General features: G+C 36.6%; 1 protein-coding gene across 1 annotated transcript in view; it reads left to right on the top strand.

The window, feature by feature from the left end:
- The window catches only part of PSME4 (proteasome activator subunit 4), an 88,072-nt gene extending 77,070 nt beyond the window's left edge, over nucleotides 1–11,002 (top strand). Inside the window, exons 43-46 of the mRNA XM_032215808.1 lie at nucleotides 1,120–1,275; nucleotides 7,795–7,957; nucleotides 8,802–8,935; nucleotides 9,645–11,002. Coding sequence (XP_032071699.1) covers nucleotides 1,120–1,275; nucleotides 7,795–7,957; nucleotides 8,802–8,935; nucleotides 9,645–9,779 — 588 coding nt within the window. The 3' untranslated portion in view covers nucleotides 9,780–11,002. The remainder of the gene's footprint in view (nucleotides 1–1,119; nucleotides 1,276–7,794; nucleotides 7,958–8,801; nucleotides 8,936–9,644) is intronic.
- The last annotated feature ends 1,830 nt before the right edge of the window (nucleotides 11,003–12,832 follow it).

Raw genomic sequence — 12,832 nt, 5'->3', positions numbered from 1 at the left:
TCTTGTGTTCAGTTGGATTTGCTCTTCAGTTTTCTCCAACAACACTCTAGGCATCTCTTCTTGCATTTCACGTCTCTGTACTTCCTCAGAAGACCAAGAATCCAGAATCAACACACAGCGAGAGGCCATATAGGAGCAATCCAGCCTAATTTATCCATTCTATTATTTGCCCATTCTAGGATATGGCCAAAGCATCATTTCACCTCATCCAATCAGATCCACAGGAAAAATTTCAGGGACCTCAGAGCCCCCTAGTTTTTGGGAACAGACCTATCTAATAAGTCTAATTTTAAGGGATACAGATAGTCCTTGCTTACTAACTGCTCTTTCAGCAACCAGTTGAAGTTCGGACTCTACTGAAAAAGGAAATTTAAGACTCCACAGTAATCTGCTCACAATTCTGGTGCATGGCAACTGTCATTGATTCCACGGTCACATGATCATCATTTGCGACCTTCACAGCTAGCTTCTGAAAAGCAGTCAATGGGGAAGCTGACAGAAAGTCATGAGTCACAGTCACCTGATGTTATACTTAATGACCATGGGTGATTCATTGAATGACTGCAGCCAGTATTGACATTATAAGACATTGTGGTAATATGATATATCACTTTATCACTGCATCGCTTAGCAGTGAAATTGCCAGTTCCAATTGCAGTTTGTAAGTGTGGGCTACTTGTATAAGCAATTTTTCTTAACAATTTCAGCCTGGCCAAAGGAGGGGAGACAAAGCAAATTGTAATTTATATGTTTGGGGGATGTACTTCTTACACTGTAGCAGGTTAAGGACTGACATTGTAGAACAGAAGTGTGCAATTGTTTTCATGTTGAAGGTTACACTTAGTCTTTGAGAGGGAAGGGAAAACAAGTAGAGGAGAGAGAGATTAGCAGTAATCTGTGAGATGAAAAATTGTTTGGAATGTCAAGCATATTAACTACAAAATGTTTAAAAACCATCAACTATTATATATGAATTCTGAAATATAATTTTGGAAAGTTTTCTGCATACATGATCAACATACATGATCAACATGTACTTTGATTTAGGTTTTATTCTAGTTTATTTTTCTGATTTCTGTGGTTCTATTATTTTGATATCTTCTTTTTATCTTTTTGTAGATTGCGAAGAGTAATTCCTGGCATGCTAGATATACTGTGCTAACCTACCTCCAGACTATGGTATTTTATAATCTTTTTATCTTCTTAAACAATGAAGAAGCTGTGAACAACATCAGATGGCTGGTTATAAAACTATTAGAAGATGAACAGCTTGAGGTGAATACATTCTTGTACTCCTACTTTTTTTTTGACATTTTGTGAAAAATTTATTTGTAGAATAAATGTGGAACCATAGACTTGGACATGATATGTGTGATTGGTAAACAAATTAAACACAGTCCATGGCAATTTGCTATAGTATTCTAATATTTTCTTATTATTGTTCTTCCTAAATGATTATTCATCACAATTTTAACTAGTAACCTCCATTGCTCAGTAAGTTTTCCACACATTTATTCCTTAATGATCCATTAAGTTTTAGATTTTAAGAAAATGTTTTTGTGAGTACTCTTAAAAGAAATATATATATTTAACCTAGTGAGAATTGAAAACAGAGGCTAAAGATGCTTATCACTACCTATATTATTAAACTCTTATATGGTATATACTGAGCATATATTATACTCTGATAGGCTTTGCTTTGTACTAGTACCAAATACTACTTAATTATTATATAGTTAGATGAAATACCCTTGCTTATCACATTCCACCTGCTGATACCAGATAATAAAATGTTGTATGAAATAGATATTGGAGATGTAACAGTTTTCTCAATGTAGTCCCTTCTAAAGGGACGCAGTCAAAATTCATAAGGATGCTACTTCTTTGTGCCCAGATGTGTAGAAGATTCCTTTTGAAGATGAAAAGCGGAACTGATCTCATTAGAGGCCTGAATCTGATTTTGCCATCCTGATATATTGTTTATACTGCAAGCCAACCTTCAGCTGCCTTGAGTTTGCAAGATTAATTTTATTGTGGATTTTCCACTTAATATTTAGTCTTGACTAGCAATGAGAAAGCTCTGTTGGAAATAAAATAGGAGTGTTAGTGCCACACTAATGCAAGATCTTCTGTGCAAGTGTCAATAATAAGAAATTGGTTCAATAATTTAGGTCCTTTTGTCATGCCTGTTATTCAAACTGATGTAAAAGTTTTATTTTTCCATATTTTTATCCTGTTTTACAATTGTGCCTAATTTTGTCACTGTAATAATAACACTACTGTTTCTGACAAAGTGTTAATAGCTATCAATGTAGGGCCATATAATACTTTATGGATGCCAGATGTTTGGAAAAGAACCAAATTTATAAGTAACATTAAAATTTGAAATATTCAGTTCTTATTTCAGTGCTAGATAATCAGGCAGGTTCCTGAAGCTACCATTTAAAACATTCATAAATAAAAGAGAGCAATTTTCTCTCTTTTATCTTTATTTAGAAGTGTCCTCACTTAACCAATTGTTTAGCAAAAGTTTGAAGTTATGGCAGTGCTAAATGAATGGTAATTATAGTCTGTTCTTGAAGTTACAGCCATTTCAGTGCCCCAGTCATGTAATCAAATTTTAACTGCTTGGCAGCCCACCTGTATTTACAACCCCAGGGGCACTTCAGTATCTCCACCTATCACTCATCCATATCATTCCCATTTTGACTGCCATGCAATCCTCTGCCAACCCTGCTTTCCCCTGGCATTGACCGTCACCTGACCGTCACCATTTTCTCCTTCCTCCTCTTGCTGGTCTAGGATTCATGTGTTGGTTGAGGGTACAGCACCATGATGTGCCTGGCAAACTCGGCAGAACCTCATCTATTGAAGGAAGCTTGCAGGGCTCAGTTGGTGAGGAGGCAGCAGAATGAAACAGGTGGTAGAGGCAGAGTGGCATTGCAGGGGAAAATGCCCTGTTTCTGCCATCAGCATGAGGAGTGATAGCCTGCAGACCATGGAGGGCTTATCAGACCAGTGATATGCAACATACGCCATTGCCATGAGAAGCAGGACTGTGTAGGGCTGTGTGGGGTCATGGCAGAACTGGAGGAAACAGAGGGATGAGCACATCCTAGCAGGGAATCTCTGCAGTTTGTGTTGGAAGTGCTCCTGGAGAACTGATCCTTCTTGAGGCTTTGCAGGAGGAATGTTGGGCCAAGCAAGCAGATAGCCTCCTGTGGCTGCTAGGCTTGCTTCCATCCATTGCTGAAACGTGCAGGCTGATTCTCTAAAATTGCATCCAATGTGAGATGAAAAGCTATACTTTAAAGGCCTTGTAGGCTATTCTCCTTCCCCTAGTGTTGGAAAACAAGGCTCTTCCTCTGACTCCATTCCTGCTCCCACGTCCCTGGTCAGGCCCAGCAAGTCCCCTTCAGCAGACCAGACTTCACCATGCTGCTGTGTTGCACATGCCTCCCGACACTGTACTCTTACCAGTACCTGGAGTCTAGGCCAGCAGCAGGAGGAAGAAGACTTTCAGCTGTGGGCAGTAGTGGCAGAGTGCAAGGCAGACAAATTGGCAGAGATGGAGTAGAGATAAGGAAGTTGGGGGAACTGAAGCAGAAGTGAGCAGGACAGGAACCAAGAAGCGTGAGATCTTTGCCTAATGACAGCATGATCCTGGTCTAATGATTACAACTGTGACTACTGGAACTGCCATTACTAAGTAGTGTAGGCATATAATGTTTCACCTAACAATGTTGCACCTTCACTTAGCACTGGAAATTCTGGTTCAAATTAGGGTTATTAAGCAGGGACTGCCTGTGTTCATTCCCCATTTCTGTGCAGAGACAACCACTAGTACAAATTTGACAGCCTAATTTGCCCATTAGGGGCATGGTAAATTCTTGAAATAAATGTAAAATTGTCAAAATACTTGCTTTTGTGTAACATCTTAATAATCATATTGCCATAGAAACCCCTGTATTGCAGAGGTTGTAATTTGTTTTTCTTTCTTTTTAGGCAAGATTTAATAGGATGATGATTCACTACCCTTGTATTGTGTCTCTGTTATTTTGTATATAAATTAGAGGTTTTTGTTGCAATTGTAGGGTGTAAATCCTTCCTAGGCTGATCTTTGCCACTTACCCATCCATTTAATTGGGCTTTTACATTTTGAAGTTAAATCTATTCATTTAGAATAGTTTTTGGAAGCCATCTTTTCAATCACTTTCTCAGATATTTGAATTTTAGATGACTGAGTAATAATGTAAATGCACACTTATATTTGAGAGCAAAAAAGACTTTCAGAGAGATGTATTGATATTTAAATTTCATAAACAGTAAACTTTAGTTGGCATGTTGTTTTCTAATCTGAATAATCTTCCTTACTCCAAATGTAAAGATGTATTAAAAAAAAACAAGTTACCCTAGGGAAAGCTAGGTAATACTCTCTAAATCAAAGCTGCTGCTCTCTTGCTATGTTATCTGGACCTTAGAACCCTACCACATTTCTAAATGCTGTGATAAAGCATCTTCTACATTATATTTCCTTGTTGGATTTATATGTAGTTTGTAGAATTGCACCAAGATGGCAGCCTATCTCTGTACCCGGATCCTTTGTGTAAGCATTAATGTGTTCAGGTAGTCCTCGACATAACAACCACAATTGGGACCGAGATTGCCATCATAAGTTGATGCCATTGTGAAAGCAAGGCCATGAGACTTAAAATGACAAACCAACACTCCCTATTGTGGTGGTTAATTAAGAATTGCAAATCATTAAGTAAATATCTACCCTATCCCAATCTAAGCCATTCCAGGCTTAGTCTGTCCCAGCCTTGAGCTTCAGTAAGGACTGTCTTCAAGTCCCTTGTGTGCCTATCCTCTACCCTTTGGTTGCCTTGCAATCTGGCTTGCAGGGTACCAAACAGTCCCACAACCATGTGGCTCTGGGGTTGCTTACTATGCCCATGAAAGTTCTAGTCATCCAAAGCCCAGTCCTAGCTGCAGTCGCCCTTACCCTCTGCACTCTGAGATCTTGCCCATCCGCTGCTTCATCAGCCTAGTTCACTTTTGCCGTTTTTTGCTCCCGCTGCTAATAAGGTCTGTCCAGCCTGGGTTGAGCTTCGGCTGTGGAAAAAGAAAGTTGAAAGTAGTTCCTGAATAACAGTGTGCCAAAATGCCTTTTTGCAAAAATCTTCTGGAGTGCAGAACCCTGAAATGCTCCTTTGGGCATGATTGCCCTGCCCACACACTATTCAATCAGTCTCTGTTGAGCCAGCTATCACTGCCCTGATTCTTCAGCTATCAGAAGAGGAACAAGCAGCCCTAACCATTTTTCAAACTAAAACAAATTCTGTTTTGTGCACCTTCCATCCTACCCGCAGCCCTACATTGGTCTGGAAAAGTTTACTTCAGAACACTTTACCCTTCAGTCAGCTGAGCTAACATTGGCATCTATTCATTTTGTTCACTCCTCATGCCAAGGATTTATACTTTCCCATGCTTTGAATTTCTCCAGCCTGCCACTTTATCCTCTATGAGGTTGTATCCAGAAGACAAGGAAATAGAGCACAACCACAGGCAAGAGAAGCATGTTGGAGATTAACTCTTACCCGGCCAAAATCCACCTGGTTTCCCATTTGCTTTCAAGTTACATTTTGTTGTCCTCTTCCCATTTGTTTTCCACTCTCAGTCTGGGGCTAGTTTTTATGAGTATGGAAAAGAGGGCATTTTGGCACAGTGCACCCCAGGAGCATTTTGCAAATGGATGTTTCAGTGTGCTGCTGCTCAGGGACTGCTTTTGGCTCCCCACAGCATGACTTATCAGCACTGAGAGGAAGAAAATAGTGAAGGTGAGCTAGGGTGGCAGAATGTAGGAATACAGGTTGACAGGCGCAGCTGCAGTTGCAGTTGGGACTAAGCTGAAATGCACCTGTACAATTGTAAGGGTAGGTTGACTGCCAAGAATCCAAGTTTTGTTCACATAACTCTGAGGGCAACAGTCCTAAATTCAGATATAGGTTGTAAGTCCATTTTTTTCAGCACCATTGTAAGTTTGAATGGTCACTGAATGTATGGTCATAAGTTGACGAATATCTGTTTTAAAAAATACATTCTTTCTTAAATTATTTATTTATATAATTTATATGGCTACCCATTTTACTGAAGTGATTCTGAGTGGTAAACAGAAATTAAAACCCCCAACATTTACAAACAAAAAGCACTGATAATGTTACCTACTTTGAGTAATGAAACATCGACAAGAAAACAACCAAACTCAGAGAACACTAATGACCCCTCATTTCAACCCAGAGCTACAAATGGGCCAGCCATCTTTCCTGAAAAGGGGAAAATTTAGAGAAAATGTAATACTATCAGGAAAGGAACTCAAGCAGTTGATTTTCCTTGAGGCAGAAGATATTAAAATAAGTCTGTGTTTACTCCATTGTCAAGTATTCCTGGAAGTTAGCAATTCAACTGTTAGCATCAGAAATATGCTAATAAGCTGTATAATATCTTATTTATTTCAGAAGCCTTGTAAATCATACTTAACATTACAATATTAGTACAAGAAATAGATTTCAGGAGCCAGTTAATTTCTGGTAATTCATTATAGGGTTTTTAATTTTGGTTCTATGGAATTTAAGTGGATTATGTTCAAGAATATAATTTTATAATTTGCTGAACAGAACATTGAAACGTATTTCAAAGAGAGGCAGTACAATTAAAAATTTCTGATTCTGATGAGACATTATTCAAATGGCTTGGTTTTATCATGTAGTCAAAGATTGACCAACTGCCTGTGTTTCTAAACCTTTAATATATTGTTAAGCAATGGAATAAGTTACAATATCTTGATAAACTAAAGTATACTTAAAATTCTTATCTCAAGAACTCTCCTAGAGTTCACTGGCACTAGGTTACTGAAAGGCTGAAGAAGCCACATAAAAGTCCTTTGAGAAAATAGATAATGTAGATTAGTGTCTGTTAAGTTTTTGAAAATCTCCTTTTTATTTTATTTTCCATAATAATTATGTGTTCTGTAATGCCATTTTAATGCCACAATAATAATCATAGTCAAACAAAAGCCAGTATGCAACAAACTTTCTGTGTTCATCAGCTACTATGGGATCGTTCAAAAGACATCACAGTGCTAGAAATATTCATGTGTTACTGTAGGTAGAGTAAAAACCACGGTCTGTTTATTCTTTTCAACACATGGGTTCAACAGGCCATGCCACAACTTTGCCCTGTGTATCTGGTCAGAATTTCAAATCCAGACCTTGTCCAACTAAATGCTAAGATCCTAATTGCTGCCATTGGTCTCCTGCCATGGGCAGATGGTTGGATTAGAAAACCATCAAGGTCCCTTCCAACCCTATTCTATGTTTAACATAACTTTTTCTATTCACTGGAATTTAAATGAAACTCTCCTTGTGTTCCTGAGGTTACTGTCTCATGAAGGGAAATTGTCTCATGAAGAGAAACTTCAGAATCTTACTGCTTAGTACAGTGAACACTGATTTTGCAAATGACATGTACAGAAAGTGCACATGTGATAATGCCAGGGTACACACTGTCACCATCTTTCTCACATTTACAATAGTGTTTTTCAGTTTTAGCAACTTTAAGATTTGCTAAATTAATGTCAACTTCCAGAATTCCCCAGCAATCCAGCTATTGGAGAATTCTCAGAATAGAAGCCCACATCTCTTAAAGTTGCTGAAGTTGAGAACTACTGATTTAGAGTATAGTGGAAAGTGGACTGCCCTTATTGTTATTACTGATGCTATTATTTGATCCTAGGTGAGAGAGATGGCTGCTACCACTTTGGGTGGTTTGCTCCAGTGCCACTTCCTGGAGATTGATACCCCTATGCAGACTCATTTTGAGCAGCTCTGTAAAATGAGACTTCCAAAGAGAAGAAAACGAGACCTCAGTACTGTAGTGGATACCATTCCCCCTGCAGGTAAGGTGGAGGTGCTTCAGGAAGGTGTAAATCATGCTGAATGGATTTGTTAGAGGAATCTTATCTCAGTTTTCTGATTTACTTATTTTCTACCTTTCTGTGCATAACATTTGAAAAGTATCTGTTCTTCTAAAAGTGAAACAGCCAGTTATTTCTGACATACAATGCAGTCTAGTTCACAGGAAATAGGGACCTGCATTAGAGATTGTCATTGGGAAACAGGGAGCAATCTAAAGCTCCCTAAATAATGGAAACTCAGAATGACAGTTGACATGACTGAGCGGCATTGAATTTAGGTGAAACCACAAAAGAAGAGCGGATTCTGCAAGGGAACTGAATCTTGTGGCAGAAATTGCATATTTCAGGCAGTGCAGTACATCTGCATTAGATTAGATTGCAATAATTTTAAATGCATCATTTAACCTATGTTTTAGAAATTACAGGTAGACCTCTATTTACAACCATTCATTTAACCATGGTTTGAAGTTGTGATGGCCTCAGAAAAGTGACTAATGGCTTATCCTCAAAGTTAACCACATGATTATATTGGGTAATTTGCAAGCAGCTCACATTTATAAAGGTTGCAGCCCCTTACAGTTCTATAATTGTGATTTATGACCTTCTCTTTGCATCCCTTTGTAGTCCCAAAAATCTGCTCAATGAAATTTAAAGAAAACCATGTAAATGTGTATGCATGACAGTGGTTTAAAGGGCTTCAGAAGGAAGAAAAAAATCCACTCTTCCATACCCTTTTCCCATAGATAGAAGGAGCTTATCTCTTATTTGTGCCAATTGAAGACTCCTGTGCTGCCCCATGGAAGAATTACCAACTTTTTTTTTGCAGATTTAGTTAAACGCCATGCTGGTGTGCTTGGACTTAGTGCGTGTATTTTGTCCAGTCCTTATGATGTGCCCACGTGGATGCCTCAACTTTTGATGGATCTTAGTGCGCATCTGAATGATCCTCAGCCTATTGAGGTATGATTCATTTGATCAATCATTGGAATTCTTATGCTGAAGCTTGGCCTCTTAAATGACTTCCTTTTTGAGAAGAAGCTGTTTAGTCTAGTGCTTAGAAAATTTCTGTTATAGGTACTGGCTATTTGGGTTGTTTTGTTTTAACCAAATGTTAATAATAAAGATCAAAAAAGAAATTATTCAATAATACTTTTTAAAGATTTTGTTTTGTTTTTTGCTTTTTAGCTAGTTAACAAAGATAACCAAACCAAAGAGCCAGTTTGGTTTGATACTAATAATAATCTCTTAGTTTTATTTTAGGCAAAAAAAAAGGGGGGGGTGAAGAATAAGAATAATCCTCTACATAAAACAACACAGTAGTAAACAAAAATATGTAGTTGTACATATCTGTTAAACTTTTGTACAATTAAACTACACATTTAACAATTCATTGAATAGAATAAAAAGAAATATATGAGCTAATATACACAATTCTTAAATCACTATATATAAATAATGTTTCTTTTCAAGTTTAGGGTAACAGTAGTAAGTATTTCAAACTCTCTTGAAATTATTGATTGGTAGTTTTACTCTATAACCTGAAACATTTGAGCAAAATTCTGAATAATATATTTACACTTACAAAGCTGAATCATAGCCTTAAGAACAAGACAATTTATAGTTGTTTTAAATACATTGCCTAGATCTCTCTCTGTTTTTCTCGACACAGATGACTGTAAAAAAAACATTGTCCAATTTCCGGAGAACTCACCATGATAACTGGCAGCAACATAAGCAACAATTCACTGATGACCAGCTGCTTGTCCTTACAGATCTTTTGGTATCACCGTGCTATTATGCATAAAAGAGTGAGACTGTGTTGTAAAATCTGTACCCTTGGGCTATCTTGGAATGGTCTTCTTGATATCCAGCTTGACATAGCAAAATGTCACCTTTCAAACAGTGCCTTGTAATTTTTAGACTCATTAAATGAAACCAATACTGTCTGGCCTTTTCCTTCCTTCATATAAGAATCTCTTTAGAATTCTGGATTAAAAATATAAAGTTTAAATTTAATACCCTTTTGATTGAAATTGAAAGAAAATAATGAAATATAGATGGGGCATGTATTGAATATGGTGTCAAAGACATTGAAACATAATTTTTGCTATCCCAAAGGTGCCTTTCAAAAGGCAACTGAACTTTCTTGGGTGCCCCCCCCCCCCCAGTAAAAACATTTCACTTCTCGTCGTAGAAGCTCTTCAGTTCGGACTGAATGGTGGGAATAGAAGAATTTATATTCTTTGCTGTCATCTGGTTGTTAGTACTCTTAAGAGTTGTTGAGGCCATTTGGGGATTTACTTGTACCCACCGGATGACCTGAATCAGCGTGAAAATGGGTGTGAATCTTCTTGGGACCGCTGAAGGGACTGTGTGGTAGAAACCAAGAAAATCCAGTTGCCTTTTGAAAAGCACCTTTGGGTAACCATGATCTGGATGATTGAGAATCTCCATAGATAACTTTTGCTAGTTTTCCAGTATATTATATTGAAATCTGTTTAAATTAATCTTGCATTATATCTATTTTATATGATGATAAAATGGAGTTTACACCATATTTACATTTTATGTGAGACTAGTATGGATAATATTTTGACAGCACTGCATTGTGTTTGCATGCGGTAGTAAACAGGATGTGACCTTGATATAATGAAGAACAACTGCACTGATTTTACTGGCAATCTGGTTCACTTGTTATTCTCTTAATATATAAGTTCTCAACTCAAATGCAGTCCCACAGGCGTCTCAAGCAACTTGGAAGGGGGGCATATTTTTTTTAAAGATTTGCACAGGTAAAGTCGGAAGAAAAGGCCCAGATATCATTGGGAAGATGACAAAACCTGAGAATCTAATAATCTGGAAAAGGCATACATCAATCAAAAGAGTTTTATTTAACACATTGTTTTAGCTCATGACTGAGGTTGAACAAATTTGTTTATCATTCAAGGGATTATGGTATTGCAAAGTTTGAGAATCCTTTAACTTTAATGAATTGCCATGTGTAAAATATTTCATTGTTCTGGAACCCCAGAAGAAGAACAAGAAAAGAGCATCATATGAGGTCAGAAACTGGAGAGTGCTTGCTTTCATGAACTTTGAATTGAATAGAGACCTGCTTGCCATTGTACAGAATTGGTTTACAATCATGATAAAGTTTATCATTTTAGTAAATAAATCACAAATAACTTGGTTTGTAAATACATAAACTCATATGTTATCGTTTATTATTTATTTTCAAGGCTTGTATAGGTGGTTTCAGTCAACGACCCACTAGCATAAAACTCCTGAAATCTGTAATTGGGTACTATATATATATATATATATATATATATATATATATATGTGTGTGTGTGTGTGTGTGTGTGTGTGTGTGTGTGTGTGTGTGTGTGTGTATATATATATATATATATATATATATATATATATATATATATATATATATATATATATACTAGTCTCCCTATACTAGTCTCCCTTTATTTATTTATCAACACAAATGCAACACACACACAGACACACACATGTCAAAAATTAAAATCAGAAATATATAGTAGAAATATATGTCCAAGGATTCAAACCGCCTAAAGAAGACTATTTAAAATAATTGCTCATACAGAGAGATGGTTACAATAACGCTGTCTCGTGAAATACCCAAAATTTCACCAACTTTCCAAAGAACAGGAAAGATTGATAATCTTCCTTGGCAATTGGGAAGTAAAATAGTATGTAGATTATATTGATGACAGATTTCCATTCCAGACTCTATGCTTAAAACAAGCAAATGCCCTTGTTCTTCCTAAAGATAGATTGGCTTTTGTCATTGTCATATTATCTGTCTCTTTCAGGGTCTCAGAAAAATAAGAGACTGCTTCATTTTTGTAAAGATAAAGAAATTTAAATTTTACTGAATATTTGGATTCAGTAATTCAGAGGCTTGTTTGCAATTTTTTTAAACAGTGCGTATAGTATGTCCCTTGAAGATGATTAGATTTCTGTTTAACTGAAGAAAAAAGCTGTGGCATAGTAACAAGTCTCTGCATGAATAAGAGAATTGTAATTTTCTTTCATACATCCATGCAAGTGTCTTGTATTTAAGATAAACTCTACCTTATGGAATGGCTAATATTGCAATTTCTCAAATTCAAATGGATTGTTTATTGATATCAGGTGAATAACTGGGCACACAACCTATAAGAATATGCATGCCCAATTCTTCATAGTACCCTTGGGTATAAGTGTAGGTAGTAATACCATCCCAATTTTTTAAAAAAGATTTTTACTTTCTTTTTTAGCTCATATGCAAAAACCAAGCTATGCAGTGCTTTGTGCTCAGTTCTCTTTCAAATCTTAGCTTCATACTGTTAATCTTTGTTTCATGGCCAAATTTTCAATAAGATCATTCATCCAGGTACTTAACTTTAACTTTCCCTGGTTTTGTAAGTGGCAGCTTACATTTTTCCAATTTAGTAGAGCCCATGGACAACAACAGATATTTGCTATTGTTTTATTTCATGTATATATGTTATTATTATGAGTGGTAAAAGACCACTGGTTATATGGTTAAAATAAAATGTTCTGTATTGATAACTCCCACCTTTCCTCATTCACTCTATGTCTCCATGCTGGAACAAATATTTAAGTTGCATTAAAATACAGAAGTACTGTATCTGTCCCCACCAAATTCCTTTTTGGTCTGTGACTTTGGTGGCTATTGACTCACTACTTCACAACATGTTCAATACATGTTACAAACATGTAAAAGATTGTATAAATTGTAGAGGCATTGCATTGACAAAGTACTGTATAGTTTGCAAAAGTTTTACATAATCCATTTGTGACATTATCTTGTAAAGATTC

The sequence above is a fragment of the Thamnophis elegans genome, chromosome 4 (genome assembly GCF_009769535.1).
Source record: "Thamnophis elegans isolate rThaEle1 chromosome 4, rThaEle1.pri, whole genome shotgun sequence".
NCBI lineage: Eukaryota > Metazoa > Chordata > Lepidosauria > Squamata > Colubridae > Thamnophis > Thamnophis elegans.
The sequence above is the reverse complement of the archived record's forward strand: the minus strand, read 5'-3'. Positions and strand labels throughout refer to the sequence as shown.